The sequence below is a fragment of the Aotus nancymaae genome, unplaced genomic scaffold (assembly GCF_030222135.1).
Source record: "Aotus nancymaae isolate 86718 unplaced genomic scaffold, 86718_ANA_hifiasm-v0.15.2.pri h1tg000020l, whole genome shotgun sequence".
In the NCBI taxonomy this organism is placed as follows: Eukaryota; Metazoa; Chordata; class Mammalia; order Primates; family Aotidae; genus Aotus; species Aotus nancymaae.
Window position 1 is genome coordinate 42,041,146 of NW_026988432.1, and position 20,857 is coordinate 42,062,002.

Here is a 20,857-nt window from a genome sequence, read left to right on the forward strand (position 1 = left end):
CACATACAGTTATTTATGAAAATGGGTTCATATGTACACACACACACACAGAGAGAGAGAGAGAGAACTGAATAGTGTCCCCCAAGATTCATATCTACCTGGAACCTCAGATTATGACTCTATTTGGAAAAAGGGTCTTTGCAGATATAATTAGTTAAGGTGAGGACATACTGGATTAAGGTAAGCCCTAAGTCCAGTGACTGGTTCCTTAAAAGACGACCATATAAAAAACACATAGAGGGAGAAGGCCAGGTGATGATGAAAGGCAGAGATGGGTGTGATGAAACTGCCAGCCAAGTAGCACATGGGGGCCAACAGAAGCCAGAAGAGACAAGGAAGGGTCTCCCAGAACCCTTGGAGGGAGCATGGTCCTACTATCACCTTGGTTTTAGACTTAGCCTCCCGTACCACAACTGTGGAGGATCAATTTTAAGCCACTTAGTTTGTGATAATTTGTTATGGCAGCCCTGGGAAACTAATATAATCCATATACACGTTTGTAATCATCAGCTTGCTTCTGTTAACATTTGCATACTTGTGAACTTTTTTCATATCTTCTTCACATGTAATATTTGCATAATACTTAATCGTGTAGGTATACCACAGTATACTAGATTTCAGAATTTAATTTTAACATGCTTAATTTCAAGAACTTCTACTTTGGTCATTTCCCCTCTTTCATTCATTATTATTTCAAGACAATAGAGCTGATGGTCACTTCCATGAGAACAATGACCAAATAATCTCTGGCTTACATAAAAAGATTTTCCAATGTCTTCAGGTGATTTTGCAGGTGCTTAGTTGTTTGCTAGTTAGAGTCCTAAAAGCCAAATGGACATCATCATCTGGGCTCCCTTGTTAATAGGAAAAAAAAGCAAGTAATCATCTTATAAAAAAAAAAATCCTCAGCCATAGTAAACTAAGGGAATCACAGGACATCCTGTCTATTAGTATTTGGCTTCCGTTCACGGCACATCCTCAATTAAAGCAAAAAGAACACTCGCAACTCTTAAGGGATCCTTGAGTGGCTGTGGCCCACTCAGTCCCAACCAGAACACAGAGAATCATCTATAAGCAAGATAGCAAGAGACCGCAGCCACCATGGAGGCAGTGACTCACCTGAAATTTAGCCTGAAGCTTTTAGCAATAAAATGAATAAATGTTAAATGAAATAAGTGGCACCCATGAAATCTAGTAGTAAGTAGGCCTAGGACATTTGTGAAATCATAAGTGAACTTATATTTTGCATTTTTGGATTTTGAAACATATGTTGTTAAGAAACTACCATTTAGCTGGAAAGATTTTTGAACAGATTCTGGGAGCCAAGGACCCTCATTTTCTCCAAAACAAGGTCCGTCAGTCGATCCTTTTAGGCCAAGCTATGACCTTACTAAACTTTTGTTTCCCAGTCTCTAAATTTTACTGGAGACAATTTCTTCCTAGGGACTTAGAGAAGTCAAAAGCCAAACAACAACAAAACTGCCAAATTAGATGGCATGGGAATGGAACGAGGTCAAGTTTGGGGATCTTCACCACAAAAGTTTTTAAAAGGGGGACATCCAATGCTTTGGCTATTCTTGGCAAAATTTTGGAAGCATGAAAATGGCTCCTTGTTACATTTATTTTTCCTCCCTCTTTTTATTTACTTGGTTTTTAAAATATTTATTTTAGGTTTAGGGGTACATGCGAAGGTTTGTTATATAGGTAAACTCATGTCACAGGGGTTTGCTATACAGATTATTTCATCACTCAGGTATTAAGCCCAGTACCCACTGGTTATTTTTTCTGCTCCTCTCTCCCCTCCCATCCTCCCCTCTCAGGCAGACCCTAATGCCTGTTGTTCCCTTCTTTGTGTTCATCAGTTCTCATCATTTAGCTGCCAATTGCAAGTGAGAACACACAGTATCCTTGTTACAATTAAAGAAAAAAACTTTTCTACATACATTTTCCTCTTAAATTTAATAGTGGAATCTAGCATGAAGGAGACACACAATACAAAGAAAAGAGTATCTTAATTATGGAGTTTTTCTCCACAGGACTAGAAGAGCATCTCCTATCTACCAAGACTACCTCCCAAATGTAACACATTCATATAAAACTTCTAAGGTAGATTCAGTGTTTTCTTCTTCAGCTAAAATAATTATTCTGTTACTATTTTGCCCTCTATTTACATATAGAATACTTATTTTTTTATTTTTTATGAGATAGAGTTAGGCTCTGTCGCCCAGGCTGGAGTGCAGTGGCGCGTGATATCGACTCTCTGCAACCTCTACCTCCTGGGTTCAAGCAATCCTCCTGCCTCCAACTCCCAGGTTCAAGCCATCCTCCTGAGTAGCTGGAATTACAGGCATGCAACACCATGCCTGGCTATTTTTTTGTATTTTTAGTAGAGACAGGGTTTCACCATGTTGGCCAGGCTGGTCTCAAACTCCTGACCTCAAGTGATCCGCCTGCCTCGGCCTCCCAAAGTGCTGGGATTACAGGTGTGAGCCACCATGCCCAATCTAAATAGACTAATTTAATATGTACTTACTGAGAGATGGACCATGAACCTAATTGCTATAAAAGTCACTGTGAACAAAGCCTAGGTCTTGTGTGTGTGTGTGTGTGTGTGTGTGTGTGTGTGTGTGTGTTTGTGTATGTGGGGTTATATTCAGGTTAAGAATATAAGACCTGTACATACTAAAATACAATTCAAGACTGTATTATTATCCAGAATATATGTTTATAGTTCTATTAAAAAAGATAACCTAATTTTTTTAATGGGAAAAAGATTCGAAAAGACACTTTATTACAAAAGACATACAAATGGCCAATAAGCACATGAAAAGATACCCATCATTAGTCATCATGAAAATATAAATTAAAATCTCAGTGAGAAACCACTATACAACCATAAGGATGGCCAAAATTTAAGAGACTGACAGTGTTGCCAAGGATGTGAAACAAATGGAACTCTCATACTCTGCTGCTAGGAATGTAAAATGGTACAACTACTCTGGACAACTGTTTGCCAAACAGTTTCTTAAAAAGTTAAACACCAGCCATATGACCCAATCATTCCACTCCGAGGTATTTTCCCCAGAGAAATGAAAACATCTCCAGGAAGACTTGTATAACAATATACATAGACGCTTTCTTCATAATTTCTAAAAACTGGAAACAACCCAAATGTTCATCAACGGGTGAGTAGATAAAATATGGTATAGCCATACAATGAAATACTACCCAGCAATAAAGAGTGATGAAGAGCTGAGCCACCCAATATGGATGAACCTTAAAATCACTGTGCTGAGTCAAAGTAGTCAGACACTAATGAGTGCATTCTGTATGATCCCATTTATATAAAATGTAATCTAATCTGTGGTGACAGAAAGCAGATCACTGGTTCCTGGGGCTGTGGGCAAAGAAGATTTGGACTGCAGAGGGTACAAGGAGTCTTTTGGGGATGATGGAAATGTTCTGCATCTTGACTGTGGTGATGATCTTTAAGGTGGACACACTGCCAAAACTCTGACTCAGACACTTTAAATGGATGCAGTTTATTGTACATACATTAATTCTTAATAAAGTTGATGAGGAGGAAAAAGACCATAGTATAATTTGACTTTTTTCCAGGTTCAATTTGAACTTTTAATGAACCTCTGCTATGTACAGGTATTGTACAGGGTACTCAGAACAAAAAGATTATAGATTATTATCAATACAGGATAAAAGAGTAGGTTTGAGCTGCAAGCAATAATACTAGCTAACATTCTTTGAGGCATTTACTTTGCACCAGGCACTGTTGGGCGTACTTCACGTTCTCTGTATCTCATTTAATCTGCATAAGAATCCTGAAAAGTTGGTGCTACTATTATTTCCATACGCACAGTAGGAAAATGAGGCTTATAGAGGCTAAAAAATTTTTGCCCTAGATTGTACAACCCCAGTGGTCTTCGTGGGGGTTAGGAAAGGAGGTGAGGGACAATCCAGGCTCACTCTTCAGTACAGACCAAATTCTGAACTGGAGTTGAGGTTGCAGTGACACACTTACCATACAGGCTGGAAATCGGTACATGCTGACATCTTAGTTATAGTTACAACAATACTATCTGCCTGTCAAAAATTTCAGGGGGAAAGAAATTGGCTTCCCAAACCCAAACTTGCTTATCAATTTCCTGTGTATTCCAGGCCCCATTAAGGGACTTGAGAGAGATTTGTGTGTCCCCTTTCCCTTCTGTTGCCAGAACGCTGCCTAGGCTAACACAGAGCTTTTCATTTTCTTCTGTCCTTGGAGAATAAGTGTTGAAGGGAAGGTTTGCTCTGCCCTTGAAAAGAGAGAGAGAGAGAGATGGGAGGGGATAGGGAGGCAGCAGAACTAAACTCTCTCTAGAGGCTGGCACGTTCACCCCCAGAAACCCTCACCCTCCTCCAAGCTGCACTCACTTCCCACCACACTCCATCTCCCAATGACTCTGTCTTCTGCTTCCTCCTTTTCTAGCAGAGACATTCAGCTCACAAGTTCCCCAAGCTTTTTTATTTCAGGGTTGCTGACAGTGAGCAGGTCCCTATACTGGGGATAATATATTCAAAGCTTTTTTCTTCTTTGTTTTTCTTAATTGGTCAGTATCCCTAGGGGTTCTCTCAGTCTTCACCCAGACTCCTGGGTGAGGGGGCTGAAACAAATGCACGGTGAATACAGATGGCTTGCTTCCTGGCTGTCATCACACACAGGGGTCATATTAAGGCCAGATATTGCCCAATTAAATTCTCTAAGGTGGGAGGTTAGTCTGAGTCAGGGGAGGACAGAGGACTGCACTGAGAGTGGCCAAAAAATTGGCAATTACCTGCAATCTCAGTTTTAGGGCCTCCTGCTGTACTTGATAAATGGTAGGCACTTGATAAATGAGAAGAAAACAAAAATGCAAAGAGGGTATTTAAAAATAATCCTCAGAGTATTATTTTGCAGTTAGTTTAAAAGTCACAGAGCATACTAAACAGGCTGGACGCATCACAAAACACATAGGCAGCTTCAATGTACTCAAGAGAAAATGAAACAAAATGTGGACTATGGACTGCTATGTGTGAAACCTCAAAGAGCTAAATGAGGAGATGCTGTAAGAGCACACTTCATTTGTGAGTACTGATGTTTTAATGTAAGAATGGTACTTGCATTAGGCAAATATTTAATGCCATCTATGTGACTTCAGTAAGTCCATGAATATCTGTGAGATGTTTCCTGACATATTTTAACATGTACACCTCATTAAGTTCAAATGGAAATTTATTTAATTTTTAAAACCTATGCTATTAAAGGGTTAATTGAAACATCACTGATTCAATTAGGTAATGCATTTAGTTTCAGTTTAGGAAAAGCAACATAAAAAGGTACACAGTGATTAATCTGCCCAGTTCTTACCATTATTAGTTTATATTCTTTCAGTTTCTCTGTGAATAAAGTACAAATACATGATCTCATTTTCACTTTTTATATAATAGTATACTGAACTATTTTTAACCTAGTGATGACCAATACAAATATAAAAATTGGAGAAGCAAAACAAATAACGCCTTCCACCTTTCCTCAAGTGACTTTTTGTAAAGGAGAGATGAACTTTCTGCCACAAAAATCACTCAACAATGCCCAACCTTGTGCCTCAAGGCCATGTTTGTAAGACAAACATAGAGGTCATAGTAGGGTACACACACATGTTTACTTACACACTCCATTTCTGAAAGCTTTTGAAAATTATAGAAGTGATAATTTTGCCCTTCCCAAGTATCAGCACAATAATCACAAAATTACTTTTATTTAGACAAGTATCAGGAAGACTTCTGAACCAATGACAGCCACACTTCAGCAAAAAACAAAACACACACCCTGTGTACACTCTGGGGTCAGGTGTGGGAACCTCTCCATCTCACATCCCTCCCACCAGGCACTCTTGCTCGCTGTCCAGACCTCTGGAGGCTCTTATCAAGGAGGGGCCGTGCAATATTTATCTTTATATTCCAAGGGCCCAGAATGGAGGAAGGTTGGCACATTAAAGGAGCTCAGTAAGTTTGCTGAAAGAATGATTTTTAGTTTAAATTTTAATGTAACAATAATTGAGTAAAACCCAAGAGTGGGATGTTAAAAATGACACTATTAGAACCTGAAAACACATTTTGGCATTCCAAAATGATAAAAAGGAAGTAGATGGCTGAGGGAGTCGGGGAAGGAGCCCACTTAGCTTCACTTTCTCTTGATTTGCAGAGCACCAAATGAAGACCTCGTAGGGAATCACAGAGGGTCCTTCAATGAGGGATACCACTGTTTATAATCAAACTATAGCTGTGAACACGAGAAAGCTTCCCAGAGATGTCAGTACCTCTGGAATTTCTGACAAATTACCTCCCAGGGCTTTGTCAGGGTAGGCTGACACTAAATAAAGAAAAAAAAAATTAATGTCTTTAAAGCACAACAAAACAAAAACAAGTGCTACTTCTATGAAAAATGAAATGGGACCACAGAAATCTAAAGGTGTCTCACATCAACAGCCCTGTCATTTTAGTCATATGCAACAACAAACACTGGCGATAAACTTCAGGATCGATTCTGTGCACAATTAAAAATTGAATTTCTATAAAAATTTGTATTTTCTGCTGTATAAAGTTTTATGGATAGCCAAAATGCCTTTAGAAAGTTTAATTTTAGAAAGTATAATTATATATACATATATGTGTTACATATAGTATTAACATATACTAATACATGCCCAGTTCTCACCATTATTGTGTTAGACATAGTATTAATACATATACTATATACACTATATAATAGCATATACATATATAGCATAGTGTATATATAGCATTTATATATATGATATATACACATATACACCCATATAGTATATATGATATATACTATGTGGAAATATTATACACATACACACACATATTGTATATAATACGTTACTACTATATATGTGTGAATATAGTATATGTACATGTAGTATATGTGTATATATATAACACATATATGATTATACTTTCTAAAAGTATATATGTGTATATACTTTATATGCATGTATAAATACACATACATATATATGTATGTATTATATGGTTAATACTACATAAATATATGATACAGTTTGGATGTTGTCCCCTCTAAATCTTGTGTTGAATTGTAATCCTCAGTGTTGGAAGTGGGGCCTGGTAGGAGGTGTTTGGGTCATGGGGGTGGGTCCCTCATGGCTTGATGCTGTCCTCATGACACTGAGTGAGTTCTCACATGAGCTGGTTGTTTTAAAGTGTGTGGCATCTCCCCCTCCACTCCCTCTCTCCTTCGCTTCTGCTCTGGCCATGTGACATGCCAGCTCCTGCTTCGCCTTCTGCCATGCGTGAAGGCTCCCTGAGGCCTCCCCAGAAGCTGAAGAGATGCTAGTGCCATGTTTCCTATATAGCTTGCAGAACTGTGAGCCAATTAAACCTCTTGCCCTGTTCTCTTTCTGTTGCAAAGTCATAGCTAAAATCAGATTATTCTGGAGTGGTCATTTTACCTGCTGGAACCAAGAGAGGCCTAGAAATCACAGAAAGTTTGAGTTTTGCCATATTTTCTTAATTAGATAAGCATTAGAGGACACCATCATCCAAAGCTGCTGTCAACTTGATGATTTCATATATTTATCACCAACTTCTGCTCCTTTAGAAAAGACAATTATTCTTTAAGAAACTCTGTTCTGGTTCAAGTGAGTAAAATCTTAATTCACCTGGGGAGATCTGACACTGAAAATACAGTGTTTTTTTTTTTGTTTTGTTTTGTTTTTTAGTAACCTACTGAGAAATTATTTATTGGTGGCCTATAAAACTCTGTTCAATCTCTACCTTGCTAATTGATCATCTTTGGGGAGGCATTTTATAAAAACATATTTAAGAGAAATTTCTTTGATTCATACTATAAGTTCAGTGTTGCATAATTTTTCTGCCTATGTGAACTGTAGGTTTCCACTTTGAGAGAACTCTCTCAATCTAATAATAAAGATCAAGGGCTAGAAACACTAAGATAAACAATCAGAATTTTAAAATGAGCTAAGAAACAAGGTTTGTATGATACCAATGAGATGTGTATGGAGTGTAAAAAAGAAAAAGGGCTGTTGGAATAGTGCTTCAGATATTGGCTAGGTTTGACATACTCAATGTACTATTATAGAGGCAGACAGCTGAAAGACAGCCTGAAGTCAGGAAGAATAAAACTGCTCTTGATATATATTCTAACTTAATTCACTGTAGAAAAAGATACTTCTCACAGGAGAGAAGAAAATCAATTCATCCTTTAAAGTGAAATAGACTAAAATAAGAAGTAAACACACACACTTTTTAGGGTATACTCGGTCCACTCCAGAGTCTGTCACCAAGGTGATCACCTTCTAACTGTCGGAGGAATTGGCCCCAGAGTCACAGGGAGCGTTCTGAGCAATTTCATCAGCCACATCTGTAGTTTTTAACAGCATTAAATGCCAAGGAAAGCTGGTTCATTGTTTGGGAAGATCAGAATAGTGGAAGCTCTCCACACTTGCCACTCCTAAAAGTTAGACTGATAGCTATGAAGTGGGCATCTGCAAATATAAAAGCCATTGTCTGAGCTAAGTACCAGTCTCATTATAAAACAAAGCTGCATTTATTGCTTCTACTCAAGGAAAGATGTTCTCTGAGCCAGAGAACATCTACCTTGTCCTGATCTCTGCACATCAGGGTGCTCAAGCTCTCGCATGGCATTAAGTATTTTCTAGTAATCCTAGACCCACACAGTGGGGCATTGGTGGACCCCGTTTGTTTTCCTTTCAGCTCTCATTTCAAAACTGAAGATCCACTGCACTAGGCATCATTACACTATCTTCAGTCAATAAACTTTCAGTGGTTTCTTATTTCCAAGTTCCAATTACCCTGCCTGCCTTTCAATGCTTTTATTTTCTACCACTGCCCAATACACCTGGCCAGACCAAGAAAAATTCTGCTGGATCCTAAAACCTACATTCTTTTCTGCAAAATTTTTGGTTTCTCACAGTGTCTTTTAGCTTCCTACAGCACACTGGCCTTCAGAGAAACTTTTTCTTCCCACTTTGAGTCACTGGGGGTTCAGGAAGTACAAACCACTTTTGCTATTAGACTAAGCAAAATACCGACAACAGTGTAAGTCTGTTACAAAATGTGCTGTTTTCCATCTGACTTTACTAGGACTCAAGATCCTTGAAGGGGTATCTAGCACAGACCTTGGCCAGAGCAGACTTTCAAATATTTGTCCAATTAATTAATTCTCTAAACCAAACAGAATATTTAAATTAGTTCCAATAATTATTCTAATAACTAATAATTCCCCTTCTAATTATTTAAGAATTATTCACTGCAGCTCCAAGAGGTCCCTATAAATAAAGAAAAGATGCTGCATAAGGAAATCAACCTTGCAAATTCCAGAGGACAATCTCATAGCACTGCTCTAAGATAATACACTGTCAACAGATACCAGCTGTTGGGGTGAGCCTCTCTCCCCAGAGCAAAAGCACCCAGAAGACCAACCCATTAACAGAAGCTCTGAAAATCCATAAAAGAAGTTCCAGAGTTGGGCACATACTAAAGCATCAAGTAATCTTCCAATTTTTTTTTTTTTTTGAGATAGAATCTCACTCTATCGTCCAGGCTGGAGCGCAGTGGCATGATCTCGGCTCACTGCACCCTCTGCCTTCTGGGTTCAAGCAATTCTCCTGCCTCAGCCTCCCAAGTAGCTAGGACTACAGGCGCACGCCAGCACGCCCAGCTAATTTTTTGTATTTTTGGTAGAGAGCGGGTTTCACTGTGTTGATGGCCTTGATCCCCTTACCTCGCGATCCGCCTGACTCAGCCTCCCAAAGTGCTGGGATTATAGGTGTGAGACACCACACCCAGCCTAATCTTCTGATTTTTACAAACACTAAGAAAAATAGTAAGGACAAAAATATTTATTTTTGAAAACCTCCTTTGACAGTATTAAACCTAGATAATACTAAAAAAAATAAAGACATGAACCTAGACTTTTGCCATCTGTAGCTGCTGTTTGGGGGAATGTGATGTAAAGTCTATGTTCTGATAAAAGTGAGCCATGTTACAATAACCTCTACTGAATGGAACACACTTTCACAACTCTTTTATACACACACACATGCACACACACACGATACACGATATTATATTTCTCTTTGTTTTCCTTAACAACAGTATGTTTTTTAAAACTGGCAAAGCTGGATGTTACGGCCAAAGCTTTAGGCTTAAATTTTAGTTTTGCTTTTCTGTACAATCCTGGGGCCAAGTAATTTTTATTTTAAGTATTCAGAAACATGTGCTACTGTAGTCCCATGCTCAAAACACCCATGTGGAAATAGTCCTTTAGACTTATACATTCATTCTTAAAAGCCTGGAGTATACAAACAAAGATGCAGTGGGCCGACAGCCAGTTAATAAATCTCATTTCCGACTAACATCTGCATGAAACAGGGCTATGGGGAGTATCCTCTCCAGGGAGATCCAGAGCACGACTCATTCACTCTGTGAATTAAACAGTGTCACCTCGGAGGGCCCACTCCACATTTATTTTTTAAGCAGCTCTTAAAATATATAGATTTCTAGCATTCATAAACACAATGAGGAAGCCGAGGCCGAGGAGATAACACAGAAGTGAAAACATGTCCCCATGACTCTGCTAAGCTATTTTTGTACTTACTCTTTTCAACTGAAATTATTAATACAGGGGTAATTTTCTAAAGGAAACTTGCTTTTATAATCAAGGTGTACCCTAGTTTCAATAATGACTTGTCATCCACTCTGTTCCATGCTGTGAAAATGGGCTTTGTTTACACTATCAGATACCTGAGTTAAGAGATGTGGGTCAGGAACCACATTTGACTTACTTATGAACAATCTGGTGCAAATGCTATAACGGTAAGGTGTTCTTCTCCAAAGAGTGACTGCTTGCCCATTAACGGTGCTCAGGAGAGCTGCCCTATCCTTTAGGTATTCTCTCCTCTTCTCACCTGTGCTGCCAGCAAGGTGAAACGTGTTCTTGTCCAAGAGCTCCTGCAAGAGCCCTTTTTCAGTAACAACAGTATTCTTATGTTTACATAGCTCTTTTAGGAAATTATTTGTTTTAAATGTTGAGTTTATCCTCACAATATCTCTATAAGAACAGGGGCTAGATATTTTTATAAAAGTAGAAAATAAAACCTAAAGCCAAGTGCGGTGGCTCACGCCTGTAATCCCAGAACTTTGGGAGGCCGAGGCGGATGGATCACTTGAGGTCAGGAGTTCGAGATCAGCCTGACCAACATGGTGAAACCCTGTCTCTACTAAAAATACAAAATTAGCTGGGAGTGGTGGTGGGCTCCTGTAATCCCAGCTATTTGGGAGGGTGAGGCAGGAGAATTGCTTGAACCCAGGAGGTGGAGGTTGAGCTGAGATCATTCCATTGTACTCCAGCCTGGGCAACAAGAGCGAAACTCTGTCTCAAAAAAAAAGGAAAGAAAGCCTAAGATAAAGGACCTGTGGGGGGCCTACCTAGGAGTCAGTAAAGGATCCAGGAAGATAATTCCCTCTGATCTTGCCAGGGCACTGGGCTCACTCAACGCCAACCCCATCATAAGGGACTCCACCCAGAACTTCCAGGCACATCTCATTGTTGAGGGCTACACCAAACCTACAGCCAAAGCAAAACTTTTATTTGGTTAAATTTCTACTCTAGCTTTCAAATTGCCTTCCAAGTTTCCTCAGCAATTAAATGGCTATATTATTCCAGTCTTGGGATGCCAAAATAATGATGGAATGCTTCCTGGATAGAAAAATGTGTCACATTTTTCCTTTTCCTATGCCCCTCCAAAAAAATAAGCTGTAGTTATTACACTGGACATCCACTTTGAAAAAAAAAAACAGACTAAGGAAAACATCAAACGTGTCTGTCTCCTTGTGCATCCTTTGTATACCACAAGGCAAATGCAATTTGGGAGGCTTCCTTCGTCATTTAGCCTGTGACACCTCTCACTATAGCATCCAGTAATTCTATCATATCACATACAAATGCAGTGATGCTCTTAGTGACTGAAGAATTTGTTCAATGATATCTTTATTAAAATTCAGTTTTGTTTTTTACATAATTTTGAATACCATTATAGGGACTCCAAAAGCACACTAGAAATAATTTAGGAAATGCAAATAATAGCTTGGATTGAATTAAAGAGGTAAATAAAATTTCATTTTAAAGCAATAATCTGTCACCAAAACATAACATTTAACTTTTCTGTCAAATGATTTTCCATTGTCATTTCAAATTAGTTCACATGAGTAATAAAACCCAACCAGGCAACTTCCTTTGGCCCATGTGGTAAAATTCGAACTCTGTCTTAAAAGCAACTGCTACCTACACAGCAGGGATTAAATCATTTAGAAAATGAAGGCTTCAAATTTACTTTCTATAAAACACTTCAAACAAGTGAGATTTAAAATTGCTTCAAGTTTTTTTACATTCTATTTTTAGGCTTTGGGATGGTCACAGAGGAAAAAGGTGGAGGAGCAAGAAGAGAAGAGGCCCAAATTTCCAATCACAGCGTGTCTGAAAGGAGAGCCCCAGAAGTTGTGGACCAATTTTGATTTACATTAAGAGAATAACAAGCACTTGAAATCTGTAAGGATACCATGTCAACACATTAGTTGGAACCATAAGGCATGAGATTTTGGTGACCTCATGGGCACAGCCAAAATTAACTCCAAGTATTTATATAACTGCCAGAGATGACAGGGCAAAGGTTGCTTATAAATTTTTGTTTTTGAGTCAACAAATAGTGCATTTCTTTGGCCAAAGAGAAAGGGAGTGGGGTACTCTCTCATCCTATTTTATGATATGCAACATTTAATACACAATATTCTACCCATAGTACCATCTAAATGTTTAGATGAAGGCTCTAAAAGAAGAAAAAAAGAGTTATTTCCTGTTGCTCACTAGCTGAGAGGATGCGCTTTAGAGGTATGTATGCTCTGCCTCAAAGCGAAAGCATTGTTAGCGTTTATCAAGGTAACATTTAAAAATAACTACCCCAGTACAAAAGAACTTCAGAGGAAATATGACCGAAGCTATCAGTCTCCCTTCAAGTCTGGCCTTGAGCTGCTAAGACTCTAGCTGCATTCTCCATTACATTGTTATCCTTATCAAACAATGCAAACAATTTTAATGAGCTTATCTACTGGAACATATTGCCAGATATGCTAATGTAAAAATGATGCCAACCGTACAGGTCAGCTCATTAATCAAAAGGCTCACAATACAATGACCAAGATCAGTCCCATCCTCAAAACAGACCTCAGCAAAATACCAGGAATTACCTTCCTACTGTAAATAAGAAGGAAAGGCTCCCCCACCCAAGCGATGGCCATAAACTCCTCAGAAAATGCTTAACAGCGCCCAGTTTTTTTCAAGTCCTTTGCAGTCCAGTCTCTTTCTAACAAACCTAAGGTTCTGTGGAGAAAATTTTGGTGAATGTCTGACACTGTGACCTCTGCTGTCAATCCCTGCACCAATCAGCGAGCAGAATTCTTACAAAGCTCCATCAATCTGGCGGTTTAACATCACAGACTGCAGCTTAATCTAGAGGATTCCATCTTTCCTGCACACTCTCCAGGTTAAGCGCAAACATTTTTCTCCCCATCTTCCCGTTTTCTGCCTTTTGGCACAGCTACCTAATGGCTCCTTTAAAATCTAAAAGGGAAGGAGGAAAGGAAGTGCTACCGCCTGTCTCCCTTTGGACAAGGGAGGGGAAACATGCATTTTTATCAGTGTGGAAGGAAAGAGATGGAGGGAGACCCCTTGCAGGCAGCAAACCTATTCACAAAATGCTTTCCATCTGCAGTCGCAGAGCCTCAATGCAAACCCAACATGACACATGGAAACAGATACCAAATAATCACAACCGCCTTCACAAATGCATGCCTGCAGCAGGGGTCGCAGGCAGTGTCTGCTCCATTATATAACGGGCTGGATTTCCGCGCGCCCTCTCGGCGGTCCCTGGCGCTTCTCCCGTGCCAGCCCCATTACCTGTAGGAACGCTCCCCGCGCACTGTGTGCTTCCGGAAAGGAATGATGGTCCCGTTATTATCCTGGATGATGTCGTTGTTGTTCTCGCCATTTGGGGACAGGGTTTGGGTCGGCCCAGGCATTGGCGCACTCCCGAGAAGGGGAACAAACCGCTGTGGGCTGGCTGTTGAGGAAGGTGGCTGCGTCTTCCCGCTCGCTCTCCTGCTCCACACAGACCGCGCCTGCCGCCTGCTCGCTTGCTGCCTTCTCCCAGATCGGGCTCGCGCCCCGCCCTCCTGCGGCCCCGCCCTCTGGCGCTGACGTCAGAGCGCCGGCAGCAGCACCCTGGTCACGTGGCCGGCCCGTCGCCATGGCAACCCGCTAACTCATCACCTCGCCTCAATTCGCACAGGGCCGCGGCGTGACCACGCCAGCAGCTCCAGGCAGGCACCGGGGCAGGCCTACATCTGGCATGTAAAACCCCAGGCCACCCTGCAGCCCCCCTAGCAGACTCGCCTTGTCTGAAAACCAGCTCTTCCTCTAACCATTTCCTTTCCGACCCGTGCTCCAACTGCAGCTGTGTACACAAAAGAACGATTCATGCAAAGGGGTGTGGGAGACCCTTTAACTCCTTCAATACCAAATTTTTATGCCATGACAATTAAACTTGGTCAGGTTTCAGAAAAACCTAAAAAGGACCTGGTGGCCAGCCTGTAGAAAAGGCATCAGACTAAGAGGTTAAAATTTCTGGCTTTCTCCCCTCCAAATAGCAGCAACCATCTCCCTCAAAACAAGCCAAAAGCTAAAAACCTACAAGGAAGCTGTATTTCCTTCTAATCAATATAGCCTTTAATAATGTGAGGATTAAAGATGGCAAATTAAGAGATCATCTGTACAAAGGAATCCGCAAAGAGGGTTTCTTTTTTCTTTTAAAAAAAGGTAACCACCATTTTAGAACATCAGTTATCCAAAACCCTCCAGTTCAAATTCTTTATGCTGCCTCCTGATACAGGTCATTAATTCCTTGCCATTTATTCTACTTCCATTTGAATTACACAAGTGATCACCTCATTTAGTATTGGAAGTGCTTAATATTCAAGCTGTTCTATATACCTGCAATTCAGTTTTCAAATATATTGGCTATGTGACAGATACTATTATTATCCCCATTTTAAAGATGAATAAACTAGTACGAGTAAGTAAATTGCTTAAGGTCACACACCTAGGAGTGTTGAACTGGAGCTTCCAAGTGACATGCTTTTATCAATGTGATTGGACAGTAGTGATCTGTAATATGAGCTCAATAAATATTACAAATCAAGTACTTCCAATATGGCTGTTGTGAAAAGACAGCTGTGAACAGAATTGCTAGTACTGTGCAGTCTATGGATTAGATTATAAATTCAAAGACCCTGCATATGTTCAGTGCTGTCCTCCAGAGAGGAGAGGAGATTTTGAAGGATTCTCTGCTTATCGGCAGTGGTCTCTGACCTCCCCTATTTTTTTTTTTGAGACAGAGTTTTGCTCTGTTGCACAGGCTGGAGTGTAGTGGTGTGATCTGCAACCTTTGCCTCTGGGTTCAAGCGATTCTCCTGCCTCAGCATTCTGAGCAGCCTGGACTACAGGCACACAACTAGCACACCCAGCTAATTTTTGTATTTTTAGTAGAGACAGGATTTCACCATATTGGCCAGTCTGGTCTCGATCTCCTTACCTCGTGATCCACCCTCCTCAGCCTCCCAAAGTGCTGGGATTACTGGTATGAGACACTGTGTCTGGCCAGTCTCTGGCCTTTATAGGGTGAAAAGGAAAGAAGAATTGGGGTGTGAAAGACACACCATAAATACATGTGTCAGAAAGTATTAAGCTATGGCTCACTCCTTCACATCATTGTATGGTTTATTAGCTTTATCATTTTGAGATACAGATATTAAAAACAAGTAAACACTTTGTCATTCCTGACAATTCTTCAGCATATGTCCCTGGAAATGTTATTTCTGGTATCAAGTTTCTGGAATTAGAATCAAATGTTTTACAACCCAGATGGTAATGATAATCTCAAACAAGAGGCCCTACTTTTCTTCCTTCCTATTTTATACTCTCCTCTTGGGCTATTATTTTAATAATTTTATCTTTTGATTCTCCAGTTCATAGTGCACAAGTTGGTTCCTTCATCCACATCTCACTTTACATAAGATTTTTTTTCTTATACAATGGGATCCAAATCTGACTTAAGACTTACAAGGTACACAAACGAATGTCTAAATACCAAAGATACACACCAAGCTTCACATTGCACTGTGAGCTAAGGGGCATGAGAATGTATTCATTCTTGCAAAGACCCATGCTTCTTCTTACTCTTTCTGTTACTTGACCCACTGTTTTCAATTTCCTTATGAATTTGTTCCCTTTCACAAAGCTTCCCCTTTTTGGGGGGACAGTCTGAAATTGAAAGGCAGAGTCTACAAATCAAATATTTAATGCCTTCAGAGTATGCTCTCAATCTGGGTTCTTTAGTACAGATCACTTTTTCATGATTCTGTATTCAAGTAATATGTAAAACATAATTTGTGTCATTGTGGGGACTAAATTTGTCAGAGTTTGAATGTATAGTTCATTGATCATACCAACTAATTTTGTGGAAAGAACACACCCACTTTGTTTCTAGTCTGCTCATGAAGGAAGGGATGGGATAATGGCCAAGAATTTGGGCTGATGGGCTAAAAAGAGAGGGGCTGTGAGTCAGGTGAAGTGCCCTAAGGGCCCTGTAAATCTTCCTCTAAGACTACTCTGAGTCACACTACTATAAAGGGACCCACAGAACTCCAGAGACCAGTGATTACCCTCTGAGATGCAGGGGTAACAGGGGTAATAATTTGAAAATATTAAACAGATGTGTTTTCATTCCTCTCCTCATAAATCAGGTTACCTGGCAGTCATTTTCCAGTTGAGCCCTAGGGAAAAGGGAGGGCAAATTCTACTTTGGGAAACAGAATGGTATGATATAGGGAAAGTGTAGAAAATGCAGGAAGGATGAGGGAAGAACCCACTCCAGCCCCAACTGAGAGTAGAAAGAATGGATGAAGAGGGCCAGGTGCTGGTAATCCCAGCACTTTGGGAGGCAGGTGGATCACAAGGTCAAAAGATGGAGACCATCCTGGCCAACATGGTGAAACCCTGTCTCTACTAAAAATACAAAAATTAGCTGGGTGTGGTGGCATGTGCCTTTAGTCCCAGCTAATCAGGAGGCTGAGGCAGGAGAAGTGCTTGAACCCAGGAGGCAGAGGCTGCAGTGAGCCCACATCGCACCGCTGCACTCCAGCCTGGCAACAGAGTGAGACTGTCTCAAAAAAAAAAAAAAAAATGGATGACAGGAAGACAAGGCAGGGCCTCCTAGCTTCAGGTCTCCAGGCTCAAATCCCAGAAGGGCTAGAAGGGAGACATTAGAAAGGCGGAAGGCAAAGCCCAAACCTAAGGGACTTCCTTTTGCATCGTTTCCAATTTGAGACTCTAGGAAACCACTGCTGTAAAGAGGGGCTTCCCAACACCAAGCGAGGTGTAGCCTCATCACAGTAAAGACTAAAATCAATGGCTTAGTATGGTTAAGGAAAGGTTAGGCTTAAATTTTACTCTCAGACTCTTCTGTTGCTAGCATGCAATGTAGGAGGTATTTAGAAGTTTCTGTTTGCCCTATAAGGAGATAATCAGGAGGTGGAGCAGATGTTGCTATTGGAGATTTGAATTTGTGATAGTGGTGGTGGTAGGCGGCGTCAGGAGGGAGTATCTTTACAGCAGAGGCAAAGCGAGATTTAATGGGTCCACGGGATGGAACATTTAAGACAGAGCCCAAATACGAGAAATAGCCAGCTCTGAGGAATCTACACAGGGCCAGGGCCACACCTGTAGAGAGAGAGATTCTACAGCTGTAGGGGTCAGCATAGACCACCAGCAGAATGCCCATGGATGGGATCAGACCAGTGACTCCTCAGAAGACTCAGCTATTACAAGCCCAAGAACCAGCATGAGATCAGGAGGTCCCTACTTTCCCCACCCTCTTGTGTTTCTATGAGCCCCACATACCTATTCCTCCAGACACCATCTTGCAGAGGGGCTAAGGAAAGGAAAGATATATTAAGACCAAATAGTCACCCAAGAGGTGAAGCCATCCAAAGGTGTTCTAAAATGGAAGAGGCTGTAATACTGTAAACTAGCAAGTTTAAGACTGTTTCTGGTTCCCCACTCCCCAGCAGGGTAGGGAGAATTACCCAGGTCATCCTAAGGGGGTGGAAAAAAAACAACTAAGCTAAACTGTCTTTGTATATATGACTGTGGATTCAGGTTTTGTCTTATGTACACAGGTATATCTAAAATAAAGCTTGTGCTGACCATTGCCCTTCACTTTCAACTGCCCATTGGAAAATATCTCTGTCACCAAGCATCAGCATTAAAGAGGGGTCCTGGGTCCTAGGCTTGACTTTACCAGATGCAGGTTCTATGACCTTGGCAAGCTACTTTGTATCTTTAACATTTAGTTTCCTCATTAATAAAGTAGGGTAATAATGCTGGTTTCTCCGTAGTGCTGCTGTGGAGATGGAGATTACATTATCCAATGTATTTAAAGCACTTAACCCAGTGACTATATAGCAATGCTCGTTAAGTGGTAGAGGTTATTTTTAAAAATAATAGGTGTACCCTAAAACATTCAGCCATTTGAAACTGAAAACTGGCTTTGTTGTGTACTAGGAGCTGGTTAAAAAAAAAAAAAAGTCTCAGGCTTTCACTTTAAGCAATTCCCAGTGTTGTAGGTGAGCAATGGTAAAAATAATTGCCAATTATGATTACAACACATGTGCTATAGCAATGGTACCGCATAGGGTGGTACGGGACCATAGATGAGCACCTAAGTCAGAATGGAAACTTGGAAGTAGGTCTGAAAAGTACACCTAAAATCTTGGATGAATAATAACAATAGCAACCTTTTTCTTTATAGTTCATTTTCTATGCACCAGACAGAATGCGAGATCCCTTAGGGCCAGGGCTTCAATAGTTTTGTCCACCACTCTAGCTGCAGTTCCTAGACTAGGACCTGGCAGATAGTAGGCATTCAGTGAGTATATAATCCATTCATTTATTCAACAAATATCATCTTATTTGATTCTCACAGCAACCCTAATGAGAAAACATTAAGTTTAAAGAGAAGCAACTCATCTAGGATTGAATATTAGGTTTTCTTAGCCCAAAAGTTCACATGCTTATCCATTAGGATAGGCAACATATTGTATATCCATTACATCCTATATCCGTTGTAACCTATATCCATTAGAGTAAGCATTATATTGTCATTTAAAAGAGGAACGACAGTGTAGAGGGAAGATAAAGGGCTTTCAAGCAGCTATTCCTACATACAGAGGTAGGAAAGATTATAACATCTATGGGAAACAGCAGGCTATTTGGTATGAACAGAGAACATAGTGGCACGAGATGGGGCAAGGGTGAAGGTGCAGAAAGGGCTCATGGCCAAGCTAAGGAGCTTGATCTCAATTTTGAAGGTGATCTGGAACCACAAAGTACTGTAAGAAGGGAAACTTGTGGTGACACTTGCATCATAACAAAAAAGTCTGATGTTGACAGCAGTATGGTGGATATATTGAAGAAGCAGTTTAGGTCTTCATCACTTTTTTGACTCATTTTGAAGACCTAAACTAAGACAGAGGCAAGAGATTGTAGAATTCATAGTGTATAACTCAGGATTTGATGACTAATTGGATGTAGATGTGATTTTTTGTGGGAGTTAAAAGTGGGTAATGAAGGAGAAAGAGACATCTCAAATGAATCCCAAGTTTATGGCTTGGGTGACCAAGCAGATAATGGTACCATTTATCAAACTAAGGAATACAGATTAAATTGTTCTTCTGGAAGAAAGTTTCTCATAATGTGTTTTGGACATAGAGAAGTACCTACAGAGCATGCTAGTGGTCAATACTAGCATGTAGTGTGGGTGCTTCACTAAGTATTTGTGGAACAAGGGAATACATAGGTCTTAATCTGATGAGATGTGTTTGACTTGGAGATACGTGTTACTTGGGGGAAGTTATATAACAGGTGGTCATTGTAGCTGTGAGTGCTCTCATTCAGGGAGAAAGAGAAGACCTGAGATAAATCTGTTTAAAGGCTGATGTTACAAGAGAAACCTGCAAAAAGAGACTGGGAAGGGTTTTACCTAGCAGGGCAAATCACAGGAAGGAGTGATTTCAGTGGGCCCAAAGAAGAAGCAGGTCTCACAAAGGAGGGAGAAGTCTCTAAGGCCAAACATCACAGAGAGAATGAATCAGATAAGGAAAGAGACATGTTTACTAGATTTGAGAAGGTGTTCTTAAAGATATTTTAAAGTGGCTGGGTTTCAGGTCAGACACATCAATAACTACTGAAGAAAATAATGAAATCTTTCAACAGGTAGGAGGCACTGCAATTTTTCATAAAAATATGAATTTTACGACTTAAGCAAGATATTCCAGGACGAGATGTACTAAATCAAGGGTGTATCAAAGTGTCTGCAACTAATGGGAATCAGCAAGTATTTGTACTAAAAAGCTCCCAGCAATACAGAAAGGACGTGTTAATTAATGACCAACTGTTAGGCATCAGATGAATTAATCCTACTTTTGGGCCTGCTTGAGATCTAGAGCCACCAAAAAATAAAAAATAAATAAATAAAACAAATGTTTAAAGTGCCTATTTGGAGAGCTGGATTTCTAAAATGGACCCGGAGGACACACAGCCAGAAGCATGAGAACAGGGAGCAAA

The 20,857-nt window shown here is 40.2% G+C and overlaps 1 protein-coding gene across 4 annotated transcripts in view; it reads right to left on the reverse strand.

Annotated features, from left to right (window-relative positions):
* The window catches only part of MAPRE2 (microtubule associated protein RP/EB family member 2), a 165,437-nt gene that overhangs the window by 90,341 nt on the left and 54,239 nt on the right, over positions 1-20,857 (reverse strand). For 2 of the 4 annotated variants that reach the window (XM_012447245.2, XM_012447242.2), the window contains exon 1: positions 14,075-14,335. The exons of the other annotated variants lie outside the window; for them this stretch is intronic. In XM_012447245.2, coding sequence (XP_012302668.2) covers positions 14,075-14,165 — 91 coding nt within the window. In that variant the 5' untranslated portion in view covers positions 14,166-14,335. Of the gene's footprint in view, positions 1-14,074; positions 14,336-20,857 lie in introns of those variants that run through there. 4 annotated transcript variants of the gene reach the window in all.